This window comes from Myotis nattereri (assembly GCF_964212035.1).
Source record: "Myotis nattereri genome assembly, chromosome: 16".
Taxonomy (NCBI): Eukaryota; Metazoa; Chordata; class Mammalia; order Chiroptera; family Vespertilionidae; genus Myotis; species Myotis nattereri.
Window position 1 is genome coordinate 56,566,235 of NC_138091.1, and position 20,154 is coordinate 56,586,388.

The window sequence follows — 20,154 nt, forward strand, 5'->3', positions numbered from 1 at the left end:
TGATCGGCTGCCTCCTGCACGCCCCCTCCTGGGCATCGAGCCCGCCACCCGGGCATGTGCCCGGACCCGGAATCAAGCCCTGACCTCCTGGTTCATAGGTCAGTGGTCAACCACTGGGCCACACCGGCCGGGCCAGACTTTATTCTGCGACCACCGGAGCCTCCAGGTCCCGCCCCAGCCTGCGTCACCCCGCCCCAGCCCGGCAGAGCCCCGCCTCCACCTTGGCGTCACCCAACCTCTCACCCAATCCCTGAGCGTCATCCAGGCCCCGCCCCCACCCTGGCGTCGCCCCGCCTCTCACCCAATCCCGGCGCGTTCAGCAGGCCCCGCCCCTACGTGACGTAACGGCGCCTCGCCTAGTCCCCAGGCCTCTCCGCGCCGTCGCGGGCGTCCCGGGGCCGCCTGGGGCGAGTCCGCAGGGAACATGGAGGAGCTGCTGAGGCGGGAGTTGGGCTGCGGCTCCGTCCAGGCCACGGGCCACTCCGGGGGCGGGTGCATTAGCCAGGGTCAGAGTTACGACACGGACAGAGGACGCGTGTTTGTGAAAGTGAACGCCCAGCCGGAGGTCAGGGCCGCCGCGAGCCGGGCGGGCCGGGAGGGCGGGGGCGGGGTCCGCAGCCGGGGCCTGGGGGCCGGGGAGAGGCTCGGCGGGGCCCTGCCTGGGCGCGGGGCGGGCGGGGACGGCGCTGCCCGTGGCCTCCCGGGGCACTTGGTGACCCGGCCTTACCGGCCGGCCGTCTCTGGGCGCTAGTGGTCGGCACCGCCAGCTCAGCCCTGTGTGGCCCCTAAACCCCAGGGGTGGTCCGTCCAGAACCTTCCCTGTGCGGGTGGACGAGAGCGCCGGCGCTGAACCAGGACCCGCAGCAGGAGCCTGGCGCCTCGGGTCCGGAGGGCCCGCCCCGGAGTCAGGGAGCGGAACCGGCGCTGCTCGCTCGTGGGCTGCTGGCCCCGCACAGACGCAGCGGCGGCCCGAACAGCAAACACCCGCGTTCCCGTTCTGGGTCCGGAGGCCCGGGCCAAAGCGTCTCTCTCTCTCTCTCTCTCTCTCTCTCTCTCTCTCTCTCTCTCTCTCTCTCTCTCGGAGGCCTGGTCCCGCCCGAGGGCCCCCCTCCCGCCACCCTCTCCGGGGGTTAGGTCTCCAGGCAGGAAAGCCTTCCGCGCTCTCTTCACTGCTTCGCTGTAGCAGGTGGACATGTCCCCCGGGCTCCTAGGAAACGCCTCTGGGTGCCCCTCTCAGCCTGCGATGCCCCGCGTGCGTGTCCGCCTCCTGGTGGTGCTCACCGCCCGCCGCGGGCCGGGTGGCTTCTCCCGCTGGTGGCACCAGCCCGTCGCCTAAGCCGGGGGTGGGGGGGGGTTGGGGGGTTGGGGGGTGGGGGAGTGGGTGGGGGTGGGGGGCCGTGCCCCAGGGAGTGGACCCGGAGGACCCGGGCGCAGTCCATGCCCCAGGGAGTGGACACGGAGGACCCGGGAGGGAGGGAGCCTGGGCCACGGCCTCCGTCACCGCTGCCTGCGTGGAAACCATCCCCTTTCCTTCAAACCCGCGCTTAGGACAAGCACAGCAGGGCCCAGTCTCTCTCTCTCTCTATCTTCTAGATGCTCTGAGAATTCTCCTTAACACAGAGTTCTTTTTTAAATTGTTATTGATTTGAGAGGAACTTCACTTTGTTGTGCCACTTGTGCATGCATCGAATGATTCCTGTGTGTTCCCTGACCAGGGGTTCGAGCCCACAGCCTTGGCCTGTAGGGATGACACTCTAACCAACTGAGCTACCCGGCCAGGGCAGGACCCTGTTCTTAGCGTTCTCCTCAGTGACTGTAGCTCTTGACGGCAGTACAATAATAATATTTACCAAGTGTTTAGCGTGGATTATGTGTTAGCTGCTGACTTAGTTAATCATGGCAGCAAGCCCATGATATTGGTACTATTATTAACCCCATTTTACGGATGAGGAAACTGAGGCACAGAGAGCTTAAGCCACTTGCCCAAGGCCACAGAATTAGTGACTATGAGAACGTGTAGAAGAATGTCCATGCAGCACTGTTTGTCATCGCCCCAAACTGGAAGCCCAGCTGCCCATCAGCAGGAGACCGGATGAGCCCCTGACAGGAGGGAGCGGACTTGGCAAAAGGTGGGGTTAGTGCTCCAAGCAGAGGTGGCGTGGTGTGGAGGCTTGGAGGCTGGAGGAGGCAGGCGATCTTTAAGACGGTAAAGGAAGGCTGTACCCAGGAGCACAGGGGCGTGTGCATGTCCGTGTAAGGAGTGGAGCCCAGGTAGGGGCCCTGGGTGAGATGGGAGAGTGGGCAGGGTCATCCGGTGGGACATGCAGGATCGGGGCAGGGCGGTGGCTCAGGGTGTGTTCCAGGGTGGATTTGCCTTCTGGAAGGGTGGCTTCAGTTTGGTGAGCAGGAGACCAGGGGAGGATGGCCACTGTAGTCCAGGGGGAACAAGGCCTTTTGGACTAGGATGGAAAAGGTGTTCAAGATGATAGTTTCCAGTGCCAGGTAGGAGAGGCCCTAGAGCTTGGTGGTCCATTCGGGTGAAGAGTGACCACAGGTTCCTGGCATGCAGACCAGAGGCCACCTGCACCTGCGGGGTCAGGTGTTGTTACCACGCAAGGACTTGCTGCCCAATGTGCACAGAAGCCAGTGCTATGACATTGGCTGTGGATAAAAGAAAAGGCTTTATTGCAGTCAGCCGGCAATGAGACAAGGCTCAAATCTGTCTCCCCAGTTGTGGGTTTGGGTGAAATTTAAGGGGTTCGGGAAGGACGGGCCGGGCTGCGGAAGTGCTGCCGGGCAGGTTTCAATTGAAGGCTGCAGCACTGGGTCCTGGATAGGGGACCAGTGACCGAGTTCCAGTCAAGTCCCAGGCCTTTGGTTCCGTGGTGGCGGTTGGGGGCACACACTTCGGTTCTGGGTATTGTTGAAAGTCAAAATTCTCTCCTTTGAGCATACTTGAGCATGACATGCAGTTTTGTTCTGTAGTCCCTGGAAAACAAGTCAGTATCTTGTTAGAACTGGGGTAAGGCCGGTGTGAGCTGGCTCTGGTTGCTGTGGGACACGACTGTGTTTGAGGTACTACCGAGGGTGACCACGCACACAGTCCAGCCCTGCACCAGGCACTTAGTGGAATATCAGTAGCCGACTTCTTCCCACCTGGAGGGGGTTTGGACTCAACGATAGCATCACAATATAGGCCAACGCTGCAAAGTACCATCTACTCCTGTGCAGCTTCAGGGCGTAGAAGCTGCTTTACGGAAAAGCCGAAAAAGCTGTCTGTCTGTTGACTCTGCAGTCAGGGTAGCCTTGGTTTAGAATTGTAATGCCTGAGACACTTGTCCACCGGAGCCTTTCCAGAAGTGATCTCGCTCTCCTCCCCTCCGCCTTTAATTTCCCTGACAGGCTAGAAGAATGTTTGAAGGTGAGATGGCCAGTTTAACTGCCATCCTGGAGACAGACACAGTGAAAGTGCCCAAACCCATCAAGGTCCTGGAGGCCCCGGGAGGCAGCAGTATGCTGGTGATGGAGCATTTGGACATGCGGTATCTGAGCAGGTACGCCTCGGCACCTCCCCTCTGGTTGGCTTTGGCTTTCTTCTGAGTGGTTGCTCCACACCCGAAGCTTGCACTTGGGTATAACTTTGTGGATGTGATACAAGGGACCCACCACCCACACGTCATGAGCACCTGGCAAGCCAAAGGCAACAGGAAGGGACTCTCCAGGTGAGATGCTCACAGAGGACTTGGCTGCAAGCTCAGATGAGGCTGCGAAAGACCGTCCACTAATGAGGGCCCATCATCTCCCTCTTGCTTCACCAAAACAGACTTTCTATCCTCAAAATGTGTGACTTCCTTTGTGTGGTCTGAGCCCTTCAGGTGGGTGTACTATCCTCTTGTGTCACGTGTTCAGTTGCTGCCCTTTGGTTTCACAGTCACGCTGCCAAGCTTGGAGCCCAGCTAGCAGATCTGCACCTAGAGAATAAAAGGCGTGGAGAGACGCTGCAGAAGGAGGCCAGCAGAGTGGGTATGACATCTTGTGGGCCAAGAGGGACCCCACCTCCAGGAGGACACTGGGCTCTTAGGGGTGTCTGGGTGGGGTTATGCCACAGCCACGTGAGTGAGGGTCAGACCTGCGTTGATGCCAAAGGAAAGGAATGTCAACCCCACGATGCATGTTTGGGGTGCGGTGAGCACAGTGAACGCAGTTTGTCCGCCACAAATGGCAGCTGCGAGCCATTCTGTCTGGGCGTCCTCTGGGCACCGTCTGGTGTCTCTCCTAGAAAGCAGTGGGTGGCTTGACTGTGAAGTGGGACAGAACAGGCTCTGGTTCTGGGTCCTGAGGGTCGGTGGAGACCAGGCCTTGTGTTTGTCTCTGGGTGGGACTCAGGAGGAGAAGGCACGCTGACATCAGGTCTCCAGCTACGCTGAGCTCCAAGGCAGGGCCGAGGGAACAAGGCAACTAGTCATCTGTCCTGTTTTTCTTTTGCTGCCAAGGGAGAGGAGGTGGGCAGGCGGAACGGCCCTTCGTAGACCAGTTTGGGTTTGACGTGGTGACGTGTTGTGGATATCTCCCCCAGGTGAGTGACACCTGCATTTTCCTGTCTCCCAAGCGGGAAAGCTGTTCAGAAACAGCTGGGAAAGCACACCTCTCCCTTTTTGGTGAAGTTTAGTAAGTCTTTGCTCCCTTTCTTTCTGTGCTAATTTTTAAGAGGTTGACATGAGCTTTACCCCTCATGGGCTGTGTAAGCTCAGAGAGACAGAGAAGGCCAGCAAGTTAGGATGCTGTATTTCAAGGTGGGTAAAAATTAGAAAACTTTTAAATGTTTTATTTTAAGTAGTAAGCTCTCAAAGGTAGCATAATGAAAAGGGATGGTAACTTTCAGTTTTATGATTTTACGGGTGGCTCCCCTGGGAATTCTCCTTGACACCTCGCAAACGCAGAGTGGTTAGGGTGGTGGATGTGCGCTCAGAAAAAGGCAGGTGGCTCCTTGGAAGGGATCTGCTGTAGAAAACTTTCGGGGATTTTGTGGTGGGCACGGGGGTGCAGTAGACACTATTCTGATTCTGAAATGTTTTGGAGGTTGTCCAGGAACTTGCATGGGGTGGCAGGTGGCTGATAGCTGCGCCTCCTGTTCCATGCTGCTCTGGGGTGTCTCAGCTGGCTCTGCTCCTCTCTCTCCCACCTGTACCTTGCTGGCTGGTTGTGTGCACATGTGTCAGGGTGCATTTGTGTGAGAGTATAGGTGTGTGCACATGTGTGAGAGTACGTGTATGAGTGTGAGTGAGTGCATTTTGTGAGTGTGATTCTCTGTCATTTGGCGTCACATACTGCGCCTGGGCTGCCTGCTCTTGTGTATGTCTGTCTTGCTCCCCCCCCCACCCCCCGCCCCACCCCCATGGTCAGCACCTGTGGCCTGGATGTCCTCTCTCAGCGGTCTTTTTGAACAGGGTTCCACGTGACTTCCCATGTTACCACTCTTGAGAGGGCAGTGCCAGCTGCTTGGGAGGGGCCGAAGAAGGGTCCTCTGTGGCCAGGTGGATGGACAGAAGTGAGCCACAGGGTCAGAGAAGGCCAGCCAGCTCTGGCCTCTGTGCTCCTGTGTGAGTATAGATCGAAAGAAAACATCCCAAGGCAGGAAGAGATGAACCAAAGAACTCGTATGCACGTACGAATAGCCGGATAACCGGCGGACACAGACAACAGTGCGGTGAAGGCCTGGGGAGAGTGCGGGAACAGAGTGGAGGGTGTCAGTGGGGGAAAAAGGAGACATTTGTAATACTTTCAACAATAAAGATAAGTTTAAAAAAAGAAAAACATCCCAGAGCTCGTCAGAGGGGACCCTGTTGCTCGGCATGGGAATGACCCCTTGCTTCCCACTGCTTCTGGGATAGGCTCTAAGCTCCCACCTGTCCACAAGGCCCCGGGGGTACCATCAGCTCCCACCCCCCACCCTCCACCCCCATCCCTGCAGCGGGGTCTCAAGCAATCAGTCTTTCCCACTTTGGGGTACCTCCTTCAGCCCTGGCATGTGCCTCTGAGCTCGGCTTTCTCCTTTGCTGTCACTTGTGCAGGTGAATGACTGGCAGAAGGACTGGGTCACATTCTATGCCCAGCAGCGCATCCAGCCCCAGATGGACATGCTGGCGAAGGGGTCTGGGGACAGAGATGCCCTCGAGCTCTGGTCTGCTCTGCAGGTGAGAGAGCCCCGCTGCGCCCTGTGCCCACCATGCCCTGCAGCCCCACCAGGGAGAGGTGGCGAGCCAGGTACAGCACTGAGATGTGTGTGTGATAGGAGGTGGGTGGGCTTGGACAATCAGATGGCGGTAGGTGTCCCTGCACCCTGCCTGAGCCATGCACGGCCACGCACAGCCACACGTGGGAAAGCGTGCACCCCTCCCACATGCGTCGCTCGTTTTGCTGAGGCTGCCCTTCTTCCTCGCAGTTGAAGATCCCTGATCTGTTCCTTGACCTGGACATCGTCCCAGCCCTGCTCCACGGAGACCTCTGGGGAGGAAACGTAGCCGAGGATTCCTCTGGGCCCATCATCTTTGACCCAGCCTCCTTCTACGGCCACTCGGAATATGAGCTGGCAATAGCCGGCATGTTTGGGGGCTTTAGTAGCACCTTCTACTCTGCCTACCACAACAAGATCCCCAAGGCCCCCGGGTTTGAGAAGCGCCTGAAGTTGTATCAGCTCTTCCACTATTTGAACCACTGGAATCATTTCGGATCAGGGTACAGAGGGTCCTCCCTCAATATCATGAGGAACCTCATCTAGTGAGCTCGCTCTGCTCCGGGGGGAGGCCTGTGCGAGGAGCCTGCCGGAGCCTTAGGTTCAGATGTACCAGGTCCTAACCCTCTGTTCCCCCACAGTCCTCTTCAGGGGTTCTCTCCCGTTTCTTCACACACCTGGAGAGGCTTCAGACCAACTTTCCAAGCCTTGGAAGTATGTAATATCTCAGAAGAGAGGTGTTGTCAGCCTAAAGCTGTACATTTCGTTAGACTTCGTAGTTGGATAAACCATACTAGTAATGTGAACAGAGGGACCTCGCAGTGTGGGGCCATGTCAAACCAAACAACTGCCCCAAAGGTAGAGAAGGGAAGTGGCCAGTGCGCCATGCACTGCTGCCGCGGGCACCTTCCCACCATCCCCTCCCGTCTCGCCTCCAGGAATGACTCGAGTTCAGGATGATGCTACTCGATGGCTGAGTGTATTCTAGGCACGAAGCCGTCTTACGAGGGGCATCTTACAATGACCATTCCCCAAACTGAGCACATTCCCCTTGTTTTCTGTGTGACCTCTGGACCAGCCGCCGGCTGAGCAGGTCTGGAGATGATTTGGGGAGTGGCCAAACTGCCAGCTTCCGGGGTGTCCTCAGTAGATTCAGGAGTCACTGAATCGACTTCACACCCCCCTGGCCTGCCGCTCTCTCAGCTTGCTGAGTGGTCATTCCTTTGCTTCAGAGATGCTCGCACTAAGCCAGTGTTTCCCCCCTTCATCTTGCAGGGGTGAGGAACGGTCATGAGTGGCATTGATGTTAACATGCTTTTGTGCAAACTTTTCAGTGGTTTCTATGATGCAAGGCACCATTTCCCTCATTTAAACCATAATTCAGTGTTTTTCCTAGATATTTGCCAAGAAGCCTTTGTAATGTGTTACTCTAATAAATTGTTTTTTAAAGAGCAAATTTTTTCTTTGACTTTGTTAAGTAAGAGAAGAGCTTCAAACTAAGGGCAGGTGTAGCCTGAGGACTTTCTAATATTTGACTCAGATGCAATGTAACTGCTGTTCCTAGTCACCCTGCGAGATTTGTGAACACTGAAGGGATGTTGAAAGCAACTGTCGGATTGCGTTTTGAGGAAGAAGCCCACTTGTGGCCACCGACTGGGTCTGGGGTGGGGCTGGGAGCACCAGTGGGAGGACACCGGTGTCTCCCGGAGGCTGGTGGGAGGATAGATTCATTTTTCTCCTCTGCTTTGTGTTTCTATGCACAGGGGCCCCTCTGTGTAATTTGGAAGCAGAACGATGCTTTCAGAGTTCTGGCTCTTGTGGGAAGGGAGAGAGGACTGTGACTTTAAGAGCTTCTGGTTGTCGAATGGTCAAACCTAGTAATTCCTAGACTACTATGTGCTGAGATTTTAGCTTATTTTTCCTGATCCTGGGGAAACTGTCTCCGAGGGAAAGGGTGCTGAGCCAGCTTCTGACGATGGCACATGTGCTGTTGTACTGTTTTTCTAAAAATTTTTATCATTTATTTTTTAAATCCTTACTGAGGATATTTTCCATTGATTTTTATTTTTTTTGAAATATATTTTATTGATTTTTTACAGAGAAGAAGGGAGAGGGATAGAGAGCCAGAAACATCGATGAGAGAGATCCATCAGCTGCCTCCTGCACGCCCCCCAGTAGGGATGTACCCGCAACCAAGGTACATGCCCTTGACCGGAATCGAACCTGGGACCCTTCAATCCGCAGGCCGACGCTCTATTGACTGAGCCAAACCGGTTTGGCTCCATTGATTTTTAGAGAGAGTGGAAGAGAGAGGGAAAGACAGACAGAAACACTGATGTGAGAGAAACACATCGATTGGAGCCCGTGGTGAGAGGAAGGGACGCCTTCTGGCTCCCGGTGCTGGGGGGTTGGGGTCGCTCACAGGCCCTTCTGGGTTCCGAGAGGCTGAGGTAGGGGAGGCAGCCTCCCCTGGTTCCTGGTCACCCGAGAAAGTGACAGGCCGCTGGGCTCTCAGCCCAGGAGGATGGCCCAAACCCCCTCCTAAGAGACTCCTCTTGGGTGCTGTGCCAGGTGCTGGGAACGGCTGGCTCTGCCCCCAGCAGCCCCCTGGGCCCTGGACCTCATGCCCAGGCAGCACCACTGGGCCCAGGGAGAGCTCAGAGCTGGGCCCAGCTCTCCCCAGCTGTTAACAAGCACAGGGCGACACCCACAGCCGCACCTGGGGGGGAGGCCGCAGGCGAGAGGCACAGAGGCAGGTGGCACTTAACTGAACTGATGTTTCTATCTCTCTCCCTCTCCCTTCCTCTCTGGAATCAATAAAAATATATTTTAAAAGAAGATTTGTCATAATAACTTAGTGTAATGCCTATGTTGCACTGTGGTATAAGGTATAGACAGTCAAACGGCGAATAAAGAAAATAAAGTCAGCTGGTGTGGCTCAGTGGTTTAGTGTTGACCTATGAACCAGGAGGTCACAGTTCAATTCTCAGTCAAGGCACACGCCCGGGTTTCATGCTAGATCCTTAGTGTGGGGTGTTCAGAAGGCAGCTAATTGATGATTCTCATCATTGATGTTTCTATCTCTCTCTCTCCCTCTCCCTTCCTCTCTGAAATCAATAAAAATATTTTTAAAAATAGTTAAAGTTCCTCCCCATCGCTGTGGTCTCTGTAATCAGGAGTCCCACGTGGGTGGGGTCAGCCGCCTTGCCTGGTATCAGAAGCTCCAGAGCTGCCTCTATCTATTGCTGATGGGCACCAGGTCCCTGATGAGCAAAGGCGAGGCCAGCTGTGGGGGCCGGGCCACTGGGCAGTGCCGGGGCCTGGCAGGACGTGGTTGAGACCCCCAGCCTTGTCTGGTCAGTGGGAGACCTAGCCAGGCCTCTGACTGGGCCACTCCAGGGCCGTGTCCGTACCCTGATGAGTGGTAGGGGTTCCAGTCCTGGGAGGGCTCCTGGGACCTCTGTGCAGGGAGGTCAGGCCCTACCTCTAGGGCCCTGTGAGCGCCCCCAGTGCGTGAACCCCCAACCTGGACTGTCCAGGCACACTAACTCTGCAGACGCCTGGGGAGAGCGCCGCCCAGCTCTGTCCCCCCTTGGGATACGTCCTCGCTCTACCCTCCCCCCCTCCCTTTTTCCCTTCCCCCCTCCCTCCTCTCCCTCCCGCCTCCCTCCTCACCCCTCCCGGGAGGCGGAGCCTGGGAGGCGGGAGCTCGGGCGTTCAGAGCCCGCTGGCCCTGCGGACCAGTCGCCTTCCCCGTGCACAGCGGCCTGGGCAGTGGCGAGCTCGCGTCCCTAGCTGGCAACAGTCGGCACCATCCTGGGTCCCTCTTTGCGTCCCCCTGGCTCCCCCTGGTCCCCGAGTTCCGAGTGTCCCCGCCCCCATGGAGCAGCTGCTGCGCTCGGAGCTGCGCACCGCGACCCTGCGCGCCCTGGGGCGCTCTGGCGGGGGCTGCATCAGCGAGGGGCACTCCTACGACACTGACGCGGGGCCTGTGTTTGTCAAGGTCAACCGCAGGGCTCAGGTGCGGGGACTGGAGAGGGGGAGAGGGTGGGAAAGGCGGGGAACGGAGAGAGCGTGGAAAGGGGAGGGGGGGGATAAAGGGGATGGGGCGCGCGGAAGGGGACGCGGGGCAGGGGGCGCGGGCACGAGGAGTGGCCTTTCGTGCGTCAGGCCTGGCGCCACTGCCCCCGTGTCAGCCTGCGGCCTTGAACGGACACCTGCAGGCCACAGGGCTCCAGCATGTTCTGCGGGGTCCCCTGCAGGATTTTACCCGCTGCAGGATTAATTCTGGTCCTTTTACCCCCGTGCGTGCGTGCGTGCGTGAGTTTTCTGTTGTTTGGTTTAATGTCTCCACCCACCAAGCATGGGGGAGGTGAGGCTTGGAGACCTGGGCTGCTTCTGCCACTCTCCTGCCCCAGCTCTGAGCTCAGGTTTCCCCAAGGTCCCGTCCTCTCCACCAGGTGTGAAGAGGCAGGAAGGTAGCCAGGACTCCCAGGCACCCCAAGGGCCAGACTCCAGGCCCCTCTACTCACAGGCCCTGCTTGTGTTTGGATCTGGTTTTCAACTCCTGCTTACCCTATATCTGGTAAACACACACGGATAATACAACAACACTTGACAAGCAGAGAGTTAGCCCGGCCGGTGTGGCTCAGTGGTTGAGCGTCGACTTATGAACCAGAAGGTCCCGGTCCAATTCTCCGTCAGGGCACATGACTGGTTTTCGGACTCCATCCCCAGTGGGGCGTGCAGGAGGCAGTTGATCAATGATTCTCTCTCATCATTGATGTTTCTTTCTCTCTCCCTCTCCCTTCCTCTTTGAAATCAATTTCAAAACAAAAAACCAAGTGGAGAGTTAGCCACAGTGCATGTACCCAGCAGAGGCGGGGTGCTGCCAGAGAGACCCCTTCGGACACCCTGCAGCACTGTCCATGGCTGGGTGGACAAGGGGTGGGGGCTGACCCAGCATCCCTGCTCTGTGGGCACCCAGAACTGCTGAGGAGTCTGATTTCAGAACCCAAATGTCTCAGAATGATAAGCCCCACCCACAGGAACCCCATTTTCAGTAACTAGTGGTCCTGGGTGCTTATGACCCCGTGTGGTGGCTTCTGTGGAGGGTTGTGAGCCACAGCCTGGCTGCAGAGGCCCCTGCTGGAGTGGGAGCTCATGTGGTGTTCTGGACACAGGCCCGGCAGATGTTTGAGGGGGAGGTGGCAAGCCTGGAGGCCCTCCGGAGCACGGGCATGGTGCGGGCCCCTCGTCCCATCAAGGTTATCGGCCTGCCCGGGGGTGGGGCAGCCTTCGTGATGGAGCATCTGAAGATGAGGAGCTTGAACAGGTAAGAGAGAGAGAGAGAGAGAGAGTGTGTGTGTGTGTGTGTGTGTGAGAGAGAGAGAGAGAGAGAGAGAGAGAGAGAGAGAGAGAGAGAAGAGAGAGAGAGAGAGCAGCCTCTTGCTGAGCTGCCCACATAACTCGGTGGAGTTACCAGGGGCAGGGTTCCCACCTGTCATTCTTTTTCTTCTGGTATTTTATTGATTTCAGAGGGGAAGGGAGAGGGAGAGAGAGAGAAACATCAATGATGAGCCTGGCTGGTCTGGCTCAGTGGTTGAGTGTCAACCTATGAACCATGGTTTGATTCCCAGTCTGATTCCTGGTCAGGGCACATGCCTGGGTTGTGGGCTCAATCTCCAGTAGGGGGCGTGCAGGAGGAAGCCAAGCAAAGATTCTCTGTTATCATTGATGTTCCTCCCTTTCCCTCTATCTCTGAAATCAATAAAAAAATATATTTAAACAACCCCACCAAAACGGGGAGATGGTTTTTTGTTCATTTGTTTGTTTTTATAGCAAAAGTGGAAATTTACTGAAGATCTAGCACAGACTCCCTCGTGGGGAGGGGGAAAGAGTCCCCTGGGAGATGGTTTTTAACTTAATGTTACCTTTTGAACATTTGTCTTGTAATTCTCAGTCCTTCTTAAAGCTTCTGTGGGTGCCTACCTGCTTCCCCACTCTTGGTGATTTTACACTGTTTTCTGGAAAGGGTCGCTGCCTGCCATTTGTTTTCACTTGTCATGGCATGGAGAGTAGTTTTTAGGTATTAAAATATTCCTAAAACAGAGCGTACTGGCAGATTGTTGCTATTTCTTACTTTAATGGCTGCATTTCTTCTCTCCGCAGTCAGGCTTGGAGACTTGGAGAACAGGTGGCAGATTTGCACCTTTACAACCAGAAGCTCGGGGACAAGTTGAGGGCGGAGGCGAACACAGCGGGTGCGTTCAGATTGCCTTCGTGCGCCCTTGACCCACCAGGCCAGGGTGACATTTCCGTAGCAGGTTGGATTGCACGCCTGTAGAGGATCTCCCTCTACACTCAGTGTGAAAATGAGATTGTTAAGTAGGAATTTTTTTATTTATTTTATTTTATTTTTTAAAAATATATATATTTTATTCATTTTTTGCAGAGAGGAAGGGAGAGGGATAGGGAGTTAGAAACATTGATGAGATAGAAACATTGATCAGCTGCCTCCTGCACACCCCCTACTGGAGATGTGCCCGCAACCAAGGTACATGCCCTTGACCAGAATTGAACCCGGGACCTTTGAGTCCGCAGGCCAATGCTCTACCCACTGAGCCAAACCGGTTAGGGCTGTTAAGTAGGAATTTGATGGCATTCATAAGCAAGTAGAATTGGCTCCTGACCTCTTTTATACCCAGCCCTGCTGTCTGGTGTGCTGAGGCTGTGTCCTGGCTGACTCACGTGCTACCTAATTGCTAGTGGGAGTGGTCCATTCTCCTATCACCCACCTTCCAGCAGTGCAGCCAGGCCTGTCCTGACTCTGTGGGGTCTGGCATTTAGAGGAAAGACCACATCTCTTCCTGTTGACAGGCCGGAGGGCCGAGGATGCTGAGCCCCAGCATGTGACCAAGTTCGGCTTCCACACGGTGACGTGCTGTGGCTTCATCCCGCAGGTGAGTACCAGGGTTAGGATGCAAGTACTTGCTTAGCTGAGGGCTGTTCCCTACACCCTCATGTTGGGCACCCCTTCCCTTGTATGTGACAGTGTGCCAGTCCCAGTGCACCAGGGAGATTCCTAAAAGCAAGGGGTGAGCTGTGGTACCTGGGGTGAGGGCATTGAGCTTGGTGGTGGGAAGCTGTGGGGCAGGTGGAAGAGCGCTCTAAGCAGAGGGAACAGCAGGTGCAAAGGCCATATTTCAGGAGGGCACAGGCTGAATGGAGCCAGCACAGTCATAGTGGTCCCGACACGGGTGGCTGAGTGTGGCTTGTCACCTGCTTCAGATGTTGAGTTTAAGAGCTGTGGGGTCTCTGAAGACTTGGTTGACCTCATACAGTGGCTTTTCAAGAACCCTAAGGTCTGAAGTAGATGAGAAGGGATGGTCTGTGAGGGGCACAGGTAGCCCTTGAATACTCCTTCAAACTATAGGATCAACAAGCCAACTTAGGTCAACTGCAGCCCTGCCAGGAAAGGGAGATGGGAGGACAACCCGGCCCACCTCCTCATGCAAGGACAAGAAGGCCCTCGGACTTAGTTCACTCAGCATGATGCTCTCCAGGTCCCTCCGTGCTGCCTCAAAGGATAAGAGATCCTTTTTCCTGCTGCATAGTATTCCATGGTGCAAATGTACTACAGCTTTTTAAACCCACTCATCTATTGATGGGCACTAGGCCTGTTTCCAGATTGCTGTGTTCTTTTATTTACTTACTAGAGGCCCAGTGCATGAAATTCGTGCATGGGTAGGGTCCCTAGCAGCTGCTGGCTGCCGGCCAGGGCACTCCCTTCCCCTGGCCACCTGCCACCACCGCCAGCCCTGGCCCTGGTCAAACTCCTGGTCAGGGGGACCATTTTCATATTAGGCTTTTGTTATATAGGATTTATTTATTTTAATTTCTTAGTTTTATTTATTTTACTTTAAGAAAGTAATATAATATCATAAATAATACATATGAAATTATGAACATGTTGCATTCAATTTTATTATTATTATTACTAGAGGCCCGGTGCACAAATTCGTGCATGGGTGGGGTCCCTCTGGGTGGCCTGCAGGGGTCGGGCTGAAACCCGCAATCCAATGCTGCCTGCAGCTCCTACCTGCTGCTCCTGCTCATCCTGGCCCCACTGTGCCTGCTGCGGGCTCATGCCCAGTGCTCACCAGCCATGAGCTCTGCATCTGGTGCCCTCCCAAGGGGAGTGGCCTGCAGGATCGGGCTGAAACCAGCTTTCTGACATCCCCTGAGGGGTCCCAGTTGCCAGAGGGCACAGGCCAGGCCGAGGGACCCCACTGGTGCACGATTGGGGTGGGGAGGGACCACAGGAGGGCTCCAAGGGTGTGTCTGGCCCATCTTGCTCAGTCCCCTTCGGCCAGACCCCAGCAGTAAGCTAACCTACTGGTCGGAGCATCTGCCCCTTGGTGGTCAGTGCACATCATAGCGACTGGTTGACTGGTCGACTGTCTGCCCCCTGATGGTCAGTGCATGACATAGTGAGCAGTTGTGCAGCCTTAGCATATCAGTAGCATATTACGCTTTGATTGGTTGTTCAGTTGTTCTGCCATTCAGTCTATTTGCATATTACCTTTTTATTAGATAGGATTATTTGGTGGCAAATAGCTCTTTGCACCTCTTTTTAAAAAAAGTATTTCTTTATTGTTGAAAGTATTACCTATGACCCCCTCTTTCCCCCATTGACCCTCTCTGTGTCCATGGGTCATGCATATATGCATACAAGGTCTTTGGTTGATTACCTCCCACCCACCCTCTGAGGCTGTGTTCTTTTAGCGGTTGATCTAAGGTTTAGGCAAATCACGTGTATAACTGCCCTGTGACCACCACCTGCAGCATCCGCCTCCTTTCCCTTGCTGCCCAGGTGAATGAGTGGCAGGACGACTGGTCAACCTTCTTCACCCGGCACCGGCTCCAAGCCCAGCTGGACCTCATTGAGAAGGACTACGCTGATCGAGAGGCACGAGAGCTCTGGTCGCAGCTGCAGGTGGGCACAGCAGGTATTTTCTGCGAGAGGGGCTGTCTCCCTGTGAGCCACCACATTTGTGTGGGGCCCTCTGGAGTTGGGACCACTGAGCCCTGGAGAGGAGCGGGTCAAGTCCAGGACACATGGCGCCTCTTGGCCTGATGGGGAAACGGGGAGGGGTGGGACCGGAGGACATACTCTCCGCCCCTGAGGTCACTGGGTTCTTAAACCTCCGTCTTTGCTCATGTGAAACACAGGTACTGGGATCGTAAAGGTGGCATTTACTATTACTTTCTTGCCCACTTTTACCCTTTTCTGCTGAAGCATGAATGTTTTACTTCTTAGAGCAGATGTGGGCAGAAGATGCCCGAGGGACTGGTTTCAAAGCAACACCCAAAATGTGAAAAACAGAACTCTCAGGTCAATCTAGAGTGAGCATGCATTGAAGAACTATTATTTAACTCTTTAAAAAATATTTTTTTATTGATTTCAGAGAGGAAGGGAGAGGGAGAGAGAGAGATAGAAACATCAATGATGAGAGAGACTCATTGATCAGTTGCCTCCTGCACGCCCCACACTGGGATGAAGCCCGAAATCGAGTCTCAACCACTGAGCCACACCCTCTGGGCTTATTCAACTCTTTAATGACGTAACCGATGGGATACAAAAGAGGTGCAGATACATGTGATGTGAAATAAAAGAATAGTGGAAAAAGTTTGTTAAGTTAGGTACAAAAAAAAAATACCTTCACTCAGGTTATACAGTTCAGGTTATATGATTTCTATTCTATAGGAGATAAAACCATCACCTCTGGGGTTTGACACCATATGTAAATCATTAGTGTCATGGAGCTTCGGGCCTGAGTCTAGACCAAGTTCCACTGCCCTGGGCTTGCTTTGACACTGAACAAACATGAGGCCATCTTTGCCTTCGTTCCCCGTATTGCATGAGGAAACCGTGGCTCAAAGTCCCATAACTGTGTGTCCAATATTATTTCCTTAGGGGAAGATCCCGGATCTGTTTCGTGGCCTAGAGATTGTCCCCGCACTTCTTCACGGGGATCTCTGGTCAGGAAACGTGGCCGAGGACGACTCGGGACCCCTTATCTACGACCCAGCGTCCTTCTATGGCCATTCTGAGTTTGAACTGGCAATCGCCTTGATGTTCGGCGGCTTCCCCAGGTCCTTCTTCACCGCCTACCACCGGAAGATCCCCAAGGCTCCAGGGTTCGACCAGCGGCAGCTGCTCTACCAGCTCTTTAACTACCTGAACCACTGGAACCACTTTGGGAGGGAGTACAGGAGCCCGACCCTGGGCACCATGAGGAAGCTTCTCAAGTAGCAGCCCACCTGTGTCCCTGCCCACCTGCCCGCCCGCTTAGCAGATACCAGGGGCAGCAACAGCAGAGGTGGCTGCAGGGGCTAATAAAGCCAGGGGGGGCTTCGGGGACGGAACTGCTGCGAGTCTTACTGTGTCTCCACCCTCCGTGCACTTGGGCTGGTTTACAGGGTGCCCAGACCACCTGAAAGGGCTCCAACGGGCTCTTTGCCTACCACAGCCTGGGGGATGTTTGAAGTTTGGATGTTTTCATCATAATTGTATGGAAACTCACATAGGTTTGGGGTTTGCTTAGGCAGAAAATGGTGCCCCATCGTCCTGTGGACGTGGGGCTCCTGTTTTAGCTCAGGCAGTGTTGGGCACCCCACTTTTTAAAAATATATATATATATTTTAAATATATTTTTATTGACTTCAGAGAGGAAGTGAGAGGGAGAGAGGTAGAAACATCAATGATGAGAGAGATTCATTGACTGGCTGTCTCCTGCACACCCCCTACTGGGGATCAAGCCCACAACCCAGGCATGTGCCCTTGAGTGGAATTGAACCTGGGACCCTTCAGTCCAAAGGCCACCACTCTATCCACTGAGCCAAACCAGCTAGGGCTAAAAAATATTTTTAATATATTGATTTCAGAGAGGAACGGAAAGGGAGAGAGAGAGAGAAAAAAAATCAATGATGAGAATCATCGATTGGCTACCTCCTGCACACCCCACACTGGGGATTGAGCCTGCAACCCAGGCATGTGCCCTGACCAGGAATCGAACCGTGGCCTCCTGATGCTCAACCACTGATCCACACCAGCTGGGCTGTGCCCACTTCCTAAGGAGCACCTCTGGGGCTGAGTGGGGGAGGCTTCAAGTCCACCCTTAAGGTGAGACAGATGCAAGGAAGGGCCCCCAATAGTTGTGGGGACTGGCATTTGGGCTGCAGCCACTACCCAGCCTCTCTACTTCTCCCCATTTCCCAGCCAGTGTGTTTTTCTCTGGATAAGGAGGAGGCGGGAGGCTGGGAGAGAGCCTTCGGCAGTGGGGTGTGCCCCACAGCTGGGATGTCTGTGGTGTACAGGGGGTTGGGATGTCCACGTGGCCTGTTGGTTCAGGATGTCAGGGCTGTCCCCGTTGAAGGTATCTGCCTGGGGACAGGCAGTGCCTGGCAGGGTCTCAGGGCATCATGGCCACCTATGTGTGCGTCTCTAAAGTCAGGGGACCACGTGATTGCTACTTCTGGAAAAATTGCCCATTAGTTCGTAGCAGTACCGCGCCAAATGTCCCTTTTCTGTAAAGTGCGACTGTCTAGCCGGATTTGTTCCCAGCGCAGACAGAGGAGCCTGTTGAAAGCTTCCTAGAAAGAAGTCCACCCCAAACGCTTCCTTCCAAACATCTGACGGTCTCAAATACAAACTGCCATTGTGGGCAGAATCAGTGAGACTCCTGGACTCCGCCCCCTCCACTGGCCCAGGCCCCGCCTCCATGGGCTCCGCCCCCTCCACTGGCCCAGGCCCCTCCCCATGGGCTCCGCCCCCTCCACTGGCCCAGGCTCCGTCGCCATTGACTCCGCCCCCTCCACTGGCCCAGGCCCCGCCTCCATGGGCTCCGCCCCCTCCACTGGCCCAGGCTCCGCCGCCATTGACTCCGCCCCCTCCACTGGCCCAGGCCCAGACCCGCTCGGACTCCACTGCGCACGCGCCCCGGCTGCAGGCCGTCTGGGCGCGGTTCTCCCGGCCCCGCCCCCGCTCCTCGCTCTGACGGCCGGCGCGCACCGTAGCGGGACCAGCGCGTGAGGTCGGAGGTCACAGGGCGGGGTCCGCGCCCGCCGCTCGCTCCGCCGCTCCCTCGCGCGTCTCAGCCTGGTCGCCTCGGCGTCGTCCGCCCTGCATCCCGCCGACTTACAGGGGCGGCTCCGCCTCAGCGCCGAGGATGGGCCTGGATCAGGAGCCGGCCGCGGGCGCCGCGGAGGACTCGCCGGGGGACTCGCCGGAGGATGGGGCCCCGGCCCGCGGCGGCACCTTCGAGGCTTTCGGCGACAGCGCGGAGACGCGCGCGCTGCTGGGCCGCCTGCCCGAGGTTTTCGGGGACTGCGCGGCGCGGGAGAGCGCCCTGCAGCGGTTCCGAGGTGCGTGCGGCCCGAGCGCCGGCCCACGCGGGGCGCGGCGCGGGGCGGCCCTGGCGCTGCTGTCGGTGCGCGCTCTGGGGCGGGACCCGTGACGCCTGGGCTGCTGGCGGCACCGGCTCCCAGACACGCCCCCCAGCCCTCCGCAGCCGAAAACCGCCCGACCGGTCCTGGGAGGCCGAGTGGGGAGGGGAGCTGAGCGTTATTTTGCAAAAGCCTCCCTGGCTGCAGCTAAGGGGAGGGACAGGCGGCCGCCGGCCCGGCTGGGCCCGGTGCCCGTCCTGGTGCCCGTCCCCGTCCCCGCGGAGCTGCGCGCCCTCCGTGGGCCGAGGTGCGGCGCCGGGGCGCCCTGCCGGGCTGGGCTGGAGGACAGGAGTCACCGGGAGCCCAACCAGAGTCTCAGCACTTAACGGACTGATCTCTCGTGTCTTTTTGTTTTTATCTCATTTTTATTGATTTGAGAGAGGAAAGGGGAGAGAGAGAGAGAGAGAGAGAGAGAGAGAGAGAGAGAGAGAAACGTCAATGAGGAGAAAGTCATGGCCTGGCTGCCTCCTGCACGCCCCCTCCTGGGGATGGAGCCGGCCTGTGCGCTGGCCCGCCATTGAACCTTGACCTCCTGGTTCCGAGGGAGCCTGGCCGGCACCTCTTGGGCCTTTTCTCCGACTCCGCCCGCTGTCACTGAGCTCAGGCCACCGCAGAACGTGGCTCCTGCCCCGGAAGGCGCAGGACCAGGCCGCGTGGCGTCCCGGGGACACCCCCGCCCACAGGCCGCGGCTGTGCGTGCGGGAGCCGCGCTCCAGGGCGTGGGGTGCGCGCCGCGCTCCCGGCGGGGCCCTGGCTGGTGTACGTTCGCCGAGTCTGCGGCTTTGTCTGTGTCGGGTCATGAAACGAGTCCTCAGGACCCAGAGCTCGTGACCTAGGGCTCTGTGATTCGGTAAAAGCACGTTTGGGGGCCTGAGTTCGCGCGGGGGCCCTGTGGCCGGCTGCGTGGGAGCAGCGTGTGCTTCGGCACGTGGTCCCGAGAGGATTCACACCCGGGGACCCAGTGGCCGTGCCCGAGGCTGGCTAAGGGGTCAGCACTCACAGGATCTGTGGACAGAGCTGTCTGGAGCGGGAGGTGGGTGTCCAGGGGCCGGGGAAAGCCCACCTCCCATTCCTGGCGAGTGGTCACGCGGAGGCGTGTGGCAGGTGAGAACTGCCATGGGCGAGGGGCCACTGCAGCGTCCGGGAGGAGTGGACGCCAGGCCGCCCGGTGTGCAGGGGGCGGGGAGGGGCGGGGAGGGGCTGGGGCAGGTGGGGATCGGGGAGGTCTGCCGGATTGCGGATCGCGCAGCGGGACTGCGCCTTGCTGGGGATGCTGGAGGGGCGGTAAAGGAGCGCAAGGTGTGTGTTAATGAAGGGAGAACAGCCGGGCTGTAGAAGGTCTGAGGAGGGGGTCGAGGCCCCGGGAGGAAGGTGTGCCCAGCGGGCCAGGAAAGGAGGCCTGACGGACGCAG

At 56.7% G+C, this 20,154-nt stretch overlaps 3 protein-coding genes across 5 annotated transcripts in view; all 3 read left to right on the forward strand.

Moving 5' to 3' along the window:
• Positions 1-391: 391 nt before the first annotated feature.
• FN3KRP (fructosamine 3 kinase related protein) lies at positions 392-7,680 on the forward strand. Of its 2 annotated transcripts, none has more exons than XM_081110029.1 (6): positions 392-565; positions 3,403-3,554; positions 3,932-4,023; positions 4,494-4,576; positions 6,072-6,194; positions 6,443-7,680. In XM_081110029.1, the coding sequence occupies exons 1-6, from the start codon at positions 425-427 to the stop codon at positions 6,776-6,778; spliced, it is 927 nt and encodes a 308-aa protein (XP_080966155.1). In that variant the 5' UTR covers positions 392-424; the 3' UTR covers positions 6,779-7,680. The 2 variants fall into 2 exon arrangements, with proteins under 2 accessions (XP_080966155.1, XP_080966156.1); XM_081110030.1 differs by lacking the exon at positions 392-565 and adding an exon at positions 1,944-2,129.
• Positions 7,681-9,943: 2,263 nt separating this feature from the next.
• FN3K (fructosamine 3 kinase) lies at positions 9,944-16,663 on the forward strand. Its single transcript, XM_081110240.1, has 6 exons — positions 9,944-10,253; positions 11,416-11,567; positions 12,404-12,495; positions 13,112-13,194; positions 15,108-15,230; positions 16,212-16,663. Exons 1-6 carry the CDS (start codon positions 10,113-10,115, stop codon positions 16,548-16,550), a joined length of 930 nt encoding a protein of 309 aa, XP_080966366.1. The 5' UTR covers positions 9,944-10,112; the 3' UTR covers positions 16,551-16,663.
• Positions 16,664-18,329: 1,666 nt separating this feature from the next.
• Positions 18,330-20,154, forward strand: part of TBCD (tubulin folding cofactor D) — a 102,580-nt gene continuing 100,755 nt past the window's right edge. For both annotated transcript variants that reach the window (XM_081109946.1, XM_081109947.1), the window contains exon 1: positions 18,330-18,661. In XM_081109946.1, the coding sequence (XP_080966072.1) occupies positions 18,466-18,661 (196 nt within the window). In that variant the 5' untranslated portion in view covers positions 18,330-18,465. The remainder of the gene's footprint in view (positions 18,662-20,154) is intronic.